This window comes from Hippocampus guttulatus, chromosome 9, assembly GCF_054856545.1.
Source record: "Hippocampus guttulatus isolate MCC_2025c chromosome 9, RoL_Hgut_1.0, whole genome shotgun sequence".
NCBI lineage: Eukaryota > Metazoa > Chordata > Actinopteri > Syngnathiformes > Syngnathidae > Hippocampus > Hippocampus guttulatus.
This window is the reverse complement of record NC_141269.1, coordinates 3,238,703-3,254,989: the sequence shown is the minus strand read 5'-3', so window position 1 is coordinate 3,254,989 and position 16,287 is coordinate 3,238,703. Positions and strand designations below refer to the sequence as shown.

General features: G+C 42.4%; 1 protein-coding gene across 7 annotated transcripts in view; it reads right to left on the bottom strand.

Moving 5' to 3' along the window:
* Positions 1–4,026: 4,026 nt before the first annotated feature.
* lrba (LPS-responsive vesicle trafficking, beach and anchor containing) overlaps positions 4,027–16,287 on the bottom strand; it is a 175,606-nt gene continuing 163,345 nt past the window's right edge. For 5 of the 7 annotated variants that reach the window (XM_086119001.1, XM_086119004.1, XM_086119005.1 and 2 more), the window contains 5 exons: positions 15,423–15,590; positions 12,051–12,152; positions 11,773–11,969; positions 5,884–6,035; positions 4,027–4,891 (listed from right to left, as the gene is read on the bottom strand). In XM_086119001.1, the coding sequence (XP_085975127.1) occupies positions 4,801–4,891; positions 5,884–6,035; positions 11,773–11,969; positions 12,051–12,152; positions 15,423–15,590 (710 nt within the window). In that variant the 3' untranslated portion in view covers positions 4,027–4,800. The remainder of the gene's footprint in view (positions 4,892–5,883; positions 6,036–11,772; positions 11,970–12,050; positions 12,153–15,422; positions 15,591–16,287) is intronic. The other 2 variants (XM_086119003.1, XM_086119007.1) reach the window with 1 other exon arrangement.

Sequence of the window (16,287 nt, the reverse complement as noted above, 5' to 3'; positions counted from 1 at the left end):
ATTAAAAGCGTCTTTCAAGACACTCTAGGACACTTTACAACCAAAACTAAACTAGGTGTGACGCTGTGGGGCGGAATATTTGCCACCAAAAATTAAACCTGAATAACTTTTAAATAGTTTATATTGAATTTGAATGACGTGAATTGAAGGTCAGTAGTAAGGCGTTTTTAGCCGAAAAAAACGACCATGTATAGTAAGGCGTTTTTAGCCGAAAAAAAACGTCCATGTATAGTAAGGCGTTGTTAGACGAAGAAAACGACCATGTATAGTAAGGCGTTTTTAGATGAATAAAAATGACCATGGATAGTAAGGCGTTTTTAGACGAAAATAACGACCATGTATAGTAAGGCGTTTTTAGCCCAAAAATACGACCATGTATAGTAAGGCGTTTTGAGACGAAAAAAACGACCATGTATAGTAAGGTGTTTTTAGCCGAAAAAAACGACCGTGAATAGTAAGGCGTTTTTAGCCGAAAAAAACGACCATGTATATATAGTAAGGCGTTTTTAGACGAAAAAAACGACCATGTATAGTAATAAGTTTTTAGCCGAAAAAAAACGACCATGTAGAGTAAGGCGTTTTTAGACGAAAAAAACGACCATGTATAGTAAGGTGTTTTTAGCCGAAAAAAACGACCATGTATAGTAATAAGTTTTTAGCCGAAAAAAAACGACCATGTAGAGTAAGGCGTTTTTAGCCAAAAAAAATGACCATATATAGTAAGCCGTTTTTAGCCGAAAAAAACGACCATGTACAGTAAGGCGTTTTTAGCCCAAAAAAACCCCGACCATGTACTGCATAGTAAGTAAGTAAAACGGCTTACTATCCATGGTCGTTTTTTTCGTCTAAAAACGCCTTACAATACATGGTCGTATTTTTGGGCTAAATACGCCATACTATACATGGTTGTTTTTTTTCATCTAAAAACGCCTTACTATTCATGGTCGTTTTTTTTTCGGCTAAAAACACCTTACTATACATGGTCGTTTTTTTTTTTCGGCAAAAAATGGCTTCCTATACATGGTCGGGTTTTTTTCCGGCTAAAAACACCTTTCTATACATTGTCGGGTTTTTTCAGCTAAAAACGCCTTACTAAACATGGTCGTTTTTTTTTCACCTAAAAAACGGCTTACTATACATGGTCGGGTTTTTTTCCGGCTAAAAACACCTTTCTATACAATGTCGGGTTTTTTCAGCTGAAAACGCCTTACTAAACATGGTCGTTTTTTTTCACCTAAAAACGGCTTACTATATACATGGTTGTTTTTTTTTCGGCAAAAACCACCTTTCTATACATGGTCATTTTTTTCGGCTAAAAACGCCTTACCATACATACATGGTCGTTTTTTTCGGCTAAAAATGCCTTACTAAACATGGTCGTTTTTTTTCACCTAAAAACCGCTTACTATACATGGTCGTTTTATTTCGGCTAAAAACGCCTTACTATACATTGTCGTTCTTTTTTCGGCTAAAAACACCTTTCTATACATTGTCGTTTTTTTCAGCTAAAAACGCCTCTCTAAATATGGTCGTTTTTTCCACCTAAAAACGGCTGGTTGGGGTTTTTTCGGCAAAAAACGGCTTACTCTACAGTGTCGTTTTTTTCGGCTAAAAACGCCTTACTATACATGGTCGTTTTTTTCGGCTAAAAACGCCTTTCTATACATGGTCGTTTTTTCAGCAAAAAATGCCCCCCCCCCCCCCAACACTGAAAAGAAAAACAAAACGAAAGTAAATTAGAAGAAAGACACTCACACACCACACCACAAACACACATACAGGCACAGTGAAATCGCGTTGATCGCACAGTCAACTCGTGTGCGGTGACTTTTATGGTTAAACAATGAGAAATTTCCTTGCGTCCCAAAAACGCACATTATTTGGAACTGTGCGTCCCGTGGGAGAATTATGCGTCTAGGACGCGGGACGCAGAGGTAACGAGATGGCTGAATCTCTAAACATTCTCTGAGTACTGCTAATTATTACCACTCCCACTAATACTACATTAATTAATTTAATACCTTCAACTTCACAATAAGAATAAAAAACAATTAAATCAACCATGATTTTAAACTATGTATTATCAATATTCATTATTCCAAACATGAGAAAGCATTCAGCAAACATAACTGGAATCGAGCAAAAGGACTCCAAATCCCAACGGCCAAACCCGAAAGTGATGTGCCGACATTATTGATTCCAGCTGTAACGCAAATTACTTGGTTCAAACAAACATTCTAGTGCGACTGCACAAACGTGACGACTGTGCAAAAATAACTAAATAAAAGACACCACTGTTACAGAAAGGCTTTACACGCTATTTAAACTGCCGATCGCGAACGGAACGAACCGTGATTGAAACTGTGATGCCGCTCTTTACACGTTGTACTGACTGTCAGTGACAGCCCCGCCCCTCTTAAAGCGCCAGACAAAGTTACCAACGTGGGTTTCCCTGGATGGATTTTGTTTGATTTCTTTGTGATTTTTGTGGTCCTCTGGCCCACTTTATACCTGTGGACGAAGGATTAGGGGCTCTAATCCCTCGTTGTATCCGAGGACCGGCAACCCAAGGCCAAGGCCAAGGACTTGACTCCGAGGCCAAGGCCGAGGACCAAGGACCGCCCTTCGGTCCTCGAGGCCAAGGACCGGCTCGAGGAACACATCACTGATTTGTACTGACTGTACATTGCCTCGCTTCAGTCAGACAACCGTATACCCAAATTGATGATGTCATAGGATTTATTTCGACTCTTAAATATTGACTTGAAGAAGTGGAATTTATTTTTCATAAATCAGCAGTAATTTACCGCTTACAATAAATAAAGAACAATAAAATTATCTTCCCTTTATTTTGCAATATTGTATGTGGAAATTTAAGGGACCATTTTTTTTCATAATTCCATTTTAAAATACGGCTGTAACCAAATCCTGAATACTTTATTAATAAATTGTTAGTACCCCGATTGGCCACAAGAGGGCAGCAAGCGTCTTTGTCCACTCACACACTTCCGTCTCCTCGTCGAACCAAACTATTGGCCAATGACCCGAACTCCTATTTGATCACATTCTGACAACTTCTTCACAACCGTCTCACATTTTATTTCCAAGAACAAAGAGAAACCTACATTAGCGTTTTGCTTTACTGTGAATCAGTGAACTTATTTTTAGCTGTATGATTAAATACAATGCATCTTTAGTGATATCGCGCCGTCACAATAGCTGCAGCCGTAAGAAAGCGCTTTACGGGACATTTAACATAAAATAACGACATAAGTCCAGCGTTGTTTCTGAGAACTGCTCCTCGCCTGCCTCGCAAGGTCAAAAATGTGCTGGATGAATTGAGACGTGCTTGCAGATTTTGCTTTTCCTTGAAAGAAAGAATATTCAGTCGTACTGTTTCTGACAACTGCTTCATACAGTATCTGTGTTGAATTGAACCCACAAAGTCAAGTATTTACTATGAACGGAAAGATGCGGTCAGATTTTGATGTCCCCCGTTTCCCTCAACTATTTATTAGTATGAGCACTGTTTCACGGAAAAATTCTGCTTTTACTGTGAATCACTGAACACAAACTCGTTGCATTGTTCTTCACTGAATCCTTTCGGCACGTCAAAACGTTTTATGAAAACTGCTTCGCATCTGTGTTACGTTTTTTTCTGTATAAAGTGAAATGCATTTGCAGGTTTGTTTTTTGTGTAATTGCAAAACCAAAATTCTGCTGTATAATTCATATTTTACACCCGTGTGAAATGTTTCTTCACCGACTCAAACATGACTACACATTGCCATTTTGTGGATAAACATTTTTGGAGAACCGCTTCACACCTGTGTTGCATTTTTCTTTCCAAACCAAAACATGGACAGTGTAAACTGCACATTTTGCTTCCCTGTGAACGCCGAAACTAATATTTTGCACTTTTTGACAACTACTTCACATGCGTGTTGCATTAAAAAAAAAAAAAAAAAACCTTGGGGGAATGTCTCAATTTTTGGGTGTTTGGCAAGTCACCAGTCAGTACATAAGTTGACGTTAGAAAATTCCATTTATTTGTCAGAATCCTACACGCACGTGCGCACGCGCACACACACAACAACACAAGAGGGAGGGGGAAAAAACTCACCAGATGTCAGTTTAACGATGTAATCTTCGTGATGACTGGTTGGATGTGGTCACGTGACACGGTAAAGCGAGAAAACCGTCCTCTTACGCCGCTAATGTTAGCCGTTGAACTTTTTTCACGTCGTTTCTCGATTGCTCAGTCATTTATGCAACAACAACAAAAAAAGTCAGCCAATGATGCACAGATGGACGTTTTTAAATACGGAAGATAACAGTGAAAGTGTATAGATCTATATATCGATATAGATTTACATACATATTTGTATAAATCCCCTTCGATTAGCAACTAGTGAAAATGTTGCAACTTCATCAACCCCAAACACGCACACACAAAGTACAACATTCACCCTAAAGTACGCGGGAAATATTTGCATTGTTACGCGTGACACGAAAAGAGGAAAATAGACTCTTACAGCTAAAAATAGATTTGTTTTTAAACCACATGATAACCACCGGCAAACCCCCCCCCCCCCCCCACAGAAAAAACAATTCTTCATTGTTATCTGGAAAATATATAATATGTATATATATATATCTCAGTTTCTTCTGTGGTGGTTTTGAAAAATAACTTCTTGCTGGGATACATTCAGCATTGACTCCGCACGGCGCCGCTGACAGGGTGATGTTTGCGTCACGCGTGTGACGCAGTTTTGGTAGCTTGGTTGGTTGGGTTTGGGGTCAGTACCTGGTCTGGTACTCGTGGTGCCACCTGTTGAAGTCGTTGTAGAACAGCACGATGCTGCCCGACGCCATGCCCGTGATGATGCACCTGCATCACATCAACCACACGGGCAAAGTTATTTTATTTCTGGAATCATTATTTTCTGTTGGGCATTCCCGCAACACTTGTGTATTTATTTAGTTACCGTATTTTCCACACTAAAAGGCGCACTGGATTATGAGGCGCACCTTCAAAGAATGGCCTCAATTGTAATTTTTTTTCATATATTGGACGCGCCGCATTGTAAGACGCAATCTACAATGCATCCACTAGATGGAGCTACGCTCAAGGAAAGGCCAACAGAACGATCAGATGTCAGTAAAATGTGTTTAATAAAGCAGCGACACAGTTCACTTAATCAACAGCAAGTTATACCATTTGACTCGTTAACGTTGAACTTTCTTGCCGCTGCTCTATGTACGTGTTCAACTGCGTAACACGAGGCGCATCAGATTTTAAGGTGCGCTGTGAGCTTTTAAGAAAATGGAAGGCTTTTCGGTGCGCCTTTTAGTGCGGAAAAGACGCTAGTTAGTTCGTTATGTAGAGAAAGAACTGTTTTTATTTATTTATTAATGGATTAACTTTTGTTCAGGTACATTTTAAATGCACCTTCAAGCAGTTGGTGAAGTGAGGTGATGACTACGTGGGCTGGGTCGATCTAGCTTTTTTTTTTCTTTGGTGGCCGATGCCGATTTTTGGCAGAGGAAAATTCTGAGAAGTGATTAATCAGCCGATTAAAAAATCGAATAGCTAATGGGTAAAATAACGATATTTTTTTGTGCCCTTAACACTTATAACAACAAAGATATGAATCGCAGGAAGGGGCGTTTGATTCATGTACAACACTTTGTCGTGCGCTATTCATTTAACAGGCAAAAATTGGCAGATTTCTTTTTCTTTGTTGCCAATTCTACGTCTTTTTATAATGTGATCATATGTGTGAAAAAAATAAATGATGAAATCATCAGCCAGCCGATAAAATCGGTCAGGCACTCATGGCGACCGGGAGTGTTTTGGTGAAGCGGCTGCAGTTTGCTGACCTTTGGTCATGAGACATGGCCATGGAGCGGATGCCGGCGTCGCAGCCCGGGTAGGCAAACAGCGGCTTGAGGTCGTGCACCCGAAGGACGGAGATGACGCCGCCGTCGCCGCCCGTCAGCAGATACTGACCGTCACGACTCAGCAGCATCGCCTGCCGATGGGGAAACACAAACACCTTAAAGAGGCACGCCATCTTATGTTCCTCGGAAAATTCATATCGTCTTTCCACTTTCTGATTTTTTTTCTCCCAACAAGGTATAAAAACACATGTTGCACTTTAAAAACGTTATCATAATGTTGTGAAGATATTCCTTCAATTAGATGACAACTTTTCTTGTATCACTTTTTTTTGTCAAGACGTTTTTCATATCATCACAGAATTCTCACCAAAATCACTCCCAATTTTTCCTGAAAACAGATGATGAAAAAAAAACTGTAAAATTCTTTGTCAGGATTTTAATGAAATAATTTAAACTTATTTTTCTTGGAAGAAAAAAGTTCTCCCAAGAGGTTATTTTACCTCAATATTGCAGCTTGCGACTTTCTTGTCCTCACAATACTACAGTGTGACTGTAAAGTTTGCATTTTCTTGGAACAAATTAAAAAGACAACTTTCACAAAATCCCTCATGTGCTTTCAAGTGTAATTCTGAAGTCATTTGCCCTTTTTTGGACCACGATTTATTTTTTATTGTATTTTTTTAAGGGCCAAATAAGAGTATATACGGCATCTGTGTTTCCGATTTAAAAGAACCTCGTAAAATAAGTCTAAAATATGGATGCAACATGGTTCTCCCGCCAGTGCGTCGCCGCAACGGCGTGTTCCCCCGCTGCGAGGCTGACATTTACTCGGCTTTTCCCGCTCGCCTCCGCAACACGCGGCCGAGAAGCACACAAATCACCGATCGCCGCCGCCGGCTTACGGACGACATCGCGCGTTTCTTTCCTCGCAGGTGGCGTGGTCATGACCGAAGGGAAAGGGGGGGGGGGGTGACACGTGTGTTGAATCAAAATCACATTAAAGGCGAAAGTGAAACTTAAACCGTCAGTTTGGAGGAATCCGTGCGAGTCACAAATGACGGCGGCCTAAATCAGAGCGGGTTGTGTTTGTGTGTCGTTTTCCAAGCGCGGGATCGGGAGTTCTGGTTTCCATCAAGCGCGGGCTTAATTGGCGCGCGGCTACGCCATCCGACGTGGCTGCCGCGACTGGAGCATGACTGAGTGTGAGGAAAATGATGACCGTCGATGCCTTGAAGTGGAAGCAAACGATTGTTTTGCCACAATGACGCATGGAGGAACTTTTCAAATCAGCCCGCAAAAGTGAAAGAAAACATTTTGCGCACCATTTAAAAAGAGTTGCCGGGTGTCTTGACAAGTAAGATCAACCATGACAATGCACTTATCAGTTCTGTTGAAACCGCTCACCTCACGTCCTCGAGAGCCAACGGTTAATATTTCACCCGGTGTTCCTCAAGGCTCTCTCTTTCGCCCAATGTTATTTCCCCCAAAAATGTGCAGACTATACGGCCATATTTCTAGTTGGGTGAAAAATGACGAGAATGGTTTTTTTGTGGCGTTAATGAACATTTCTGACATAATCCTCGGAAATCCTCGTCTGCTACAAACGTGTGCCCGAGACTGGAGTTCCACATTTACTGCCACACAAACCAGAAAGCTTTCAACGCTCGGGCAGTTGGCTTATCCATGACGCCGCAGAAAACAATTGTAATTGCATTCAACAAATATGACTGCTCTGCTAACTGGTTGGATTTTGAACACAAATTGGGTATTTTTTCACATGGGCAAGCAATGGGAATGACTTTCCTTTGTGGATAGGATGGAAGGCATCAAACGATGTGTAGAAAATGTGGAAGTCATCGGCCCCCTCCCGCGACTTGTAGTGTTTCCCGCCCGCCCACTGTTCCAGACTCGCTACAAAGTTGCCCCCCCCCGCCGGGAGGCCGACATTTACTCTGCTTTACTTGCTGGCCCCAACGCGGCACGGCTGGGAAGTACACAAATCAACGACTGCGCCCGACGTGGAGCATTTGTCTCCTCGCAGGTGGCTTTCACGGGACTCAGCAGATAAAAATGGGGAGGTGAGCCAACGTCGGTTCGTGCCTCCAACACCGCCGCCGTATCTGCGTTTCTTGATAGAATGCGCAGAACGAATGGATGTCATTCTTTTGCAGCTCTGCTTACAGTCGTGTTTCGAGTTTTGGCGGCGGCAGTTTGAATTCTGTCATGGATGCAAAAAGTAACAAAAGCATCTGTTCTTTGTGTTGCGATAATATTGTGCATCCGGCGACACTGCAGATCTGCTTTGCGTTTTGTCTCTTTGAGACCACTGTTTTGTCGTTTTTAACGCGCAAAAGCAGCCAAAATGTCTCAGATTTGAGTTTCCCCACAGTAGAAAATGGATGGTTGGTATTTCTTTTTTTAGAGTGTGTGGAAAATACGCATCTGTGCAGCCAACAACAGTCCAGCTCTGCTTAAGCGTTTTGTCATTTTTGATTTGAAAAGGAGGGATTTTCAACACCACTGTTTTCAGATCTACGCCAGGATGCGTATTCAACCTTGATCATTCACGGCCACTGATTCCAAGTATCGATGCCCTTTTCACGGTAAAATTTCAATGAACACAATGACAGGGAATTGAGATTCCCTTCAGATACGCGTGGAGTCCGCCCTTGTGTCAAACCGTGGCAGTTTAGCGCCAACTACTGGTGAGGAAGAGTTTGCCAATATCCGATTTTTGGGGGGGGGGGGGTACCTTCAGTATCGTTGCCGAGTATCGACGGCCTTCAGTATTGTCGCCTTGTATCGACACGCGTCACGAGGACCAGATACCTCAAAATGAGGTGAACGATGAACCGATACTGATTTCTGGAATCGGTACTCGCACGTCCCTCGTGAACTTTATGGAAAGGCAGAGAGTCCAAAGAGCCCATTCATTATTTGACACAAGTCAATTTTCCATATTTTGGACTCAAAATGACCTACCCAGGTCTAGGTTCATCATTCTGACATGACCCATTTTCCGGGGGTTTACGACGCAATCGTTTCTGCTTTTCTGAAAGTATTCTGGAGTGCACGACCTCGCCGACGCCCAGCAGGAGGCGCCGTGCCGGCAGAAAAGGCGGGACGCCGCTCGCTCGCTCGTAAATCCTCCGCCGGACGAGCGACCGCTCAAGGCAAATGTTCCGCCGCTCAGCGGGAGGTAAGCCGGCCCGGCCGGCTCGTATGACTCCACGAGAAAATGCGCTCAAATTCTCCCGACTTCTCGCAGGTAACAAATGGGAGCAAAAGAGTCGAGATTTACGGCACCGTTAAGGCCCCCCGTCGAAAGTTGGGGTTCTCAAATTTTCTGGGTCCACGGACATGGACAAGGGAGACATTTTTCCAAGGGTCCCCCCTCACCCCTTCATGATCCTCACGCCAACTGTACCCCTCAACGCAACAGGAATGAAAAGAAAAAAAACAAACAAACGTCTGAACGCTACAAGAAGAAACGGGACATATTTTGAAAGCAATGACATATGATGAGAATTAAGTCGGATGTTTTCACAATGTTTTTTTTTTTTTTTGGGCGGGGGGAGATAAAAGTCAGTCTTAAAAGGATTAAAAAAATTCAATAAAATACGATGACATAAAGGTTTAAAAGTTTAACAAGGGGGGGAAAAAAAGTCATATATTGTGAATTTGTAAATTACGACGTGAGGATGGGCACAGACGTTTTTGGAGCCTCTTTAATGTTTCGTGAAATAGTTGACATGCAAAATCACACGTAACCTAACTACCGACCCGGAAAACAAACATTAAGAAGCAACATTTATTTGGTCAGCTTACGTTTGACGTCTGTGCCGCAAACACTCCATTTTTGAGGAACACATTATTATATAACACATTTATTCAACAACCAGGGCTTCAAATTAAACGCGGTAAAACTTGAAAAAGCGCCTCTGGCTGGCAACCAGTTGAGGGGGTCCGAAGACGGCTGGCAAAGGCGCCAGCGCGCCCGCGACCCTCATGAGGATCGTGGAGGGATGAAAGAACAAATTCGCAACCAAGTGGAATAATAATTTTAAGAAAATTAATAATAATATTAAAATCACAATCAGGGATGCCGTTATCAAATATTTTGGTATTTGGATATTCTTCTGAAAATTCTATTGAATATTCAACAAGCATTCAGACCCAAAAATAAATAACTAAATTTTATATGAATTTTGCTTGGTTAAATAAATAACACATTTTATTTAATAATAAACAACATTTTTTTCCATTTCCCCTTTAAATTTGGTCTACGCATACGCGCAAAAATTAAGATTCCGCAGGTTTCTCAGTCTGTTTTTTGGGAGCGCGTAGCGGCTATGAAATTCAAAGTCATGAGTATTTGCTGGGAACAATCGAGTTGATCAAGTTGAATATGAAATATTGTCTTTGTGGTGTGAATTAAATATAGGTGGAACAGGATTTGCAAATCATTGAATTCTGTTTTGGTTATTCATATATATATATAAACTAATAAAAATTGACCTAAATTAAAAAATATATATTAAAAAAAAACAATAAAAACCAACACACCAGGTATGAAAATTGAAACTATGCAAAAACAAACTGAAAAAATAAAAACAAAGTCAACACGAAATAAAACTATCATGAACAACCCACCACTCTTCTAACCCTGTGCTGTACCAAATAATCCAAATATGCGCACCGTTACACCCCAAAACATTTTGGAGGGCAAACGGAAAGGATGAAAGCCTCATCGAACGGACAATGTCAATCTTCTGTGGGACGGCGTCTGCTTCCAGGCTAACTTCTCACGGGGAATCATTCCTTTTCCCTCTCGTGAACGTACAGACTTGCCTTCGTACGCTCCCGATCGCATTTCACAGCGGCCATGTTTGCAGTGGCGTGAGTGAGAGCGGCGCGCGGCCGCCGTGTTTCAGGCCCGACAATCACCGGAGGCTTCCTAATGGGAAACAGACGCGCGGCGTACATTTACATTTCCCAGGCCAGGCCGGAAACAACAGGTCGGGCCAGGCCAAGGCGGTAGCTGCCATCCTGTGTCATTTTAGCCAAGAAGAGAGGAAGTCTGGGAACGTGAGACGGAGGCGCGGGGCTGCTGGGGGTGGGGTGGGGGGTTAATGGCGTAGGTGTGCGAGCCCGACGGCAAGTGCGGAATGTTCAATCGTCGCGCGGGCGCCGCGTACCCGATGCGAGCTGACAACGAGCGGCGCCCATCAAAAGGAGCGTTTCCTCTCTGCGTGAAAGGGCCGCGAGGCCTGTTCAGAATGGGCCTTTAATCAGGGTGACTTACACGAAGACCCCCCCCCCCCCATATCACTGGCCTCAGGAAGTGACATAATTGAAGTACTATCGCATGTAATGACTAGCATGAACACAGACCGATGAAAAGGAAGTGACCTCACAACTGTCGTCGGGCAGGTAACGTTTGGCATGTGGACTGACCAATAAGGAGGCGGCGACACGACTCACAGACGTAACAAGCAACATTTGTTTTTTTTGTTTTTCGAAGCTAAATTGTAATTGAGTAGTTTTAATTAGGCGCAGACCAATTTTAATTGCCTGACCAATTTAATACAGACAAAATTCAGAAAATATTTTTTTATAAACCTATACCAACTTAAGAAATAAACTTATAAATATTTGATTATTTTTGTTTATAATGTAATGTTAGTGTTTTTTTTTAAAAAGGAATTAAAAAATGAGAAAAATGTATTCAAAAAAATCTGCCTTTTTTGGCAGTTTTTTGTTGTTGCAATAACCAACCGCAATGGGTTGATTTTTGTACAAAATAAAATCTGCCTTTTTTTGCACCCTGTTTTTTTTTTTTGTATTAGCTGCAATGCGTTGACCGACCTTGATGGCGTCCTCCACCCGCATGTGCCCCAGCAGCTTCCCATTGACACTGAAGACCCCAAACTGTCCTTTGTCGTAGTAGATGACGCAATGGCCCTCGGCCGAGGCCTGGATGAGGCGCGGCCGCGAGCAGCCCTCCGGGCCCTCGAGGGTGCCCAGCAGGTCCCCGTTCATGGAATGGATCAGGCACGGACCCTCTGCACACACCACGTGGGGGTTTGGGGATTTAGAGGGAGTCGGGGCAAAGCGGCGGGAGCGGAAAGCGAAAAGCGGCTGACCTTTGCATCCGCTGAGGACCAGACCCAACTCGGCGCACACGCAGGCGCACGTGACTTCGCAGTCGTGGCCCGTCAGGATGGCCCGAGGTGTGGTGATGCCTGCTGGGGAAACAAACACACGCGTCACAACCCGCGCACGACAGTCAAGCCGTTTGTGGTCAGACGAGACCCCGTTGGTTGTTTCGGTGACCCAAACCAATGAAGAGCAAGACGGTGCCGGACCTGATGACTGGAAGTGATGAAACTAATCACGAGGAAGCTTTTGAATTCAAATTGCTGGTTGGAGTCGGTCTCGGAAGCGTAAAAAAAAAAAAAAAAAAAAAAAAGGCTATTTCTGTGTTTTTAAATTTTTCAGTCTGTGAATGTTTATTTAAATGCTGTTTCGGACGATGGAACAGAATTTGAATGTCTTTTGGTTTGAATGATGGTTTCTTAAAATAAATCAATAAATAAGAAGACAAGAAAGTCACACAGCAGTTGCAGTTTTAAAATGTCATGACTACCATGTCGACAAACCACTGAAGAGGATTCAGATGTAAGCAGCTAATTCCGGGCGCCGCACGAAAAAATATGTCAATGTACCTGCCATTGATTGGCCAATTCTTCAAAAATCCTGAAAAAAATGTCCTTGGCATTGAATGAGTTCAATGACATTGCCAAATTGTATATATATAAAAAAAAATCTAATAGATTTTCTAAATTAAAAATTTGATGTATTTGGAAAAACACAAACAACAATGTTATAAGAATAATCCATATTTTTATAATCATAATTTTCAAAATTATGATGAAAAAATATTTTTTAAAAATGTCCTTGGCATGGAATGAGTTCCATGACATTGCTAAATTGTTTTTAAAAAAAAACAAATCCAAGTTTAAATGTTGTTGTATTTGTAAAAAACAATACAACAATGTCAAAAGAATGCCCCGTATTTTTCGTTTTTTTTACAATCATCATTCAAATATGAAGTCATTGACAGTCATTTTGGAATGTTGTGATGCCTTTGATGCTTTCCATTTTGTCGTCGGCAGATGTTTCCGTTTGAGAGCACATGTTGGAAGCCGAAAATGAAGAAGAGGAGGAAGCATTTATGCGCGTTTGCTTTGGCACGAGCTGAAAGGAACCGCCCCCCCCAAACCACTCGCCCCCCAAAAATAAAACCTGAAAAAAAACCCTGAATTTCGTCTGTACTAAGTTTGGACTTCACTGACATTTTTAATTATTCGCGCCGTATCTTGAGCTTGAGCACATGCAAACATCAAATGCAATGTGATACTTTTAGTGTTCCAATGCTTGGACGCTTACAAAAACTAAAAAGTCGTTCATCTGCAGAGAAGCCGTTGCCACTTTTGTACTCTTTTTTTTTTTCTTCCTTCTCTCAATTAAAAAAATACACAAGCGGCTAACAGTCAAGTGTCATTTCTGAGTGTGACCAGCTGATGGCGACGTTGTCTGAGGAATCGGTGCAGGCTGCACTTGAGCCAATCGGGGCCCTTTGGTGTCAACATCACCAAGTGTGTGTGTGTGTGTGTGTGTGTGTGTGTGCGCGTGTGTGATGTGCAACCGAGTGCAATGCGCCACGAGTGAGCTTTTGGTCAAAGTCAGGCATTGTGAGTGTGTCACTGCGGTCGGTCTCTTGCAATGTGGCATTGAAGGCTTCGTCAGCTCTGCCGTGGCCTGACACACAAATCATGTTGACAGTCGACAAGATGCGTTACACAATCGGGTTCGATCAAATCCAATAGGCCGTATTCGTTTTTTGTTCTTTGAGCCGTTTTGATTTGAAAAGGAGGGGAAAACATTTTAGGGTCTATTATAATTCCTCAAAGGTATTTGTGAAAGTAAAAATGGCGAATGAGGACTAAGATAATTGTGAAACAATGGAATAATTCTGAAGGAAATTAAATTTGTTTATATTGAAATTGACTCGAAAGGGAAAGTTGCAAAAATGTATGGAGAAAAAAAAGCATTGATGGTATTTTCTTGACAGGAAAATAATATCTGATTTCAAATAATTAGTTGGACAACAATCAATAATTATTGATTAAAATGTTATTTTTTTAATTGAAGTTCTTTTTTTAACTAAAATGAAACGATCAAACATGAACACTGATTATGAGTCGAAAAGTTACCGAAAGAGTGATTTGTTTTTCAACTGAGAGTCTGAAATGATTTATCTTGGTCTCATATCACAAAAACCTGTCATTAGAACGGGGGGGGGTGTTGACTTTTGATATACACTGTCCATATCAAAATATAGATGGATCGAGATTTATCTGGATACGTGAGGCATATACACACATTGTAAATAGAGAAGTACTCATTAAATCGTGCGTGGGGAAAAAAAGTTTGAAAAAAAACAAAAAAAAAACTACCGGGATGTATGACTAAAACAGATGATTGACATGAACGTGATGTCATGCATCCTCAGTGTTTGATGGCGCGGTAACCGAGTGCCTTTCCACGCACGTCACCCAACCACGTGCTCGTCCGGCGAATTAGCATCCGACGACTCATGTGCGCGCGATGCTTTGATGACTGCTAATGCAGCATATGACCAAGTATAACCCCCCCCCCCTCCGCCCTCCCCTGGCAAAAGTAACATTTTTCACATTTATCGACCGTGTGACCCGCACGCCTCCACCCCTTCTCAGGCGGCGCTGAACTTTCATGTGCCCGCCAGCGGCGACCACCCCCGCCCCCACCAGGACGTCCCATTTTGAACGTCTCCAAGTGGCCCTCACTTTCACTCCGCACACAAACACGTTACAGAAACTCAATCTGTGCATAGGGGAGGGGGAGCCCCACCCCCCAAGCACCCCCACCCCACCTTCACATGAAACAAGTTGTTACTTCACAAGGAGAAAGCCGTAAATCATAATATCTCAACTGTCCAGCCGGGACTCGATATTAAGGGCGGTGCCCACCGGATGGCGCTATTCCCCCCCCAAATATCAGACAGAGGCATCGGTTTGATTGTGGCGTTTTCGCCGAGCGGTCAACTTGTTGGGCATTCAAACAACATACGCCATATTTTCCATTTGTTGATGTGTGACAAATTCTTCCCCTTCAAGCTGATAACATTCACTTTATGTTTCCTTCACGCACCCACACACAAAAAGGGGGTGGGAGGACCTTGGAAAAATACACATATATATTGAAGGGAATTTTAAAAAATCAATCAATAAAATAAAATAAATCAGAATAAGCAAATTTGGAACTGAACTGCGTTTATATGAGAGTCTGCTTTTGGTTTCCTTGTGTAGCCTAGCGTTTGGTAGCACCTCCAAGGAACTTTTCCAGTCTCCCGTCAACATTGTGTGTGTGTGTGTGTGTGTGTGTGTGTGTGTGTGTGTGTGTTGTGCACTTACTGGCGGCGCTCTCGCCGATGCTGCTTAGCTTGCCGTTCCAGTACCACAGTAGCAGAGTGGCGTCACGCGAGCCCGACACCACGTAGCAGTCGCCGCCGATGTACGACTCGGACCGGGCCAGACACGTCACCACGTCGCGGTGACCGAACACAATCTGAGTCAGCTTGCCTACCGACAAAAAAACCCCCACAAAAACAAAAAGGGAAGCATCGACATGGAGTAATTTGGTTTCTGCATCAAGATTCCATAACTTGAAGCATGTAATAAATAAACACGGTCATCTAATGCAATCATTTCAAAGGGTGATCTTGGCAAAGGATAAAGAATATATGGCTGTGAGTATTGCCGTATGTTCCGTCTGGATGCGCTGCGACTGCTCGTGTTCAAATCCAACAGATTTAAATGTTAATAATTAGCACCGTGTTGATGCTACTGTCGTCAGTCCAACGATGGTGTTTTTGCATTTTGTGTGTGTGTGTGTGTGTGTGTCAGCATTAAAATAGCAGACTGTTGAGTCACAAAATGAATCTGATAAGGTGAAAAACAATTTGAATCTTGAAGTGAGCATTTGGCTTCTCTCTTTGACGCTTGTTGCGAATAGTTTTCCTTTATTTTAGTTTTATGATTTTTTTTTCTGGTTAAAAAGAACTTTTTGGGGGGCATTTAAGAACGTGAAAATATGTTTTCCAACATTTCTCTGAAACATACTCGTTTGATCATGGAACAGTCACCCCGCGTGATTTTCATGTGCACAATTTCTCATGGAAGGGGTCACTTCATTAGGGACATGTGGAAAATCGGATATCTTGAACACGACGGCTCAATGAAAATTCAGATGAACTTCACCCAGAGCCAAACTATTCCA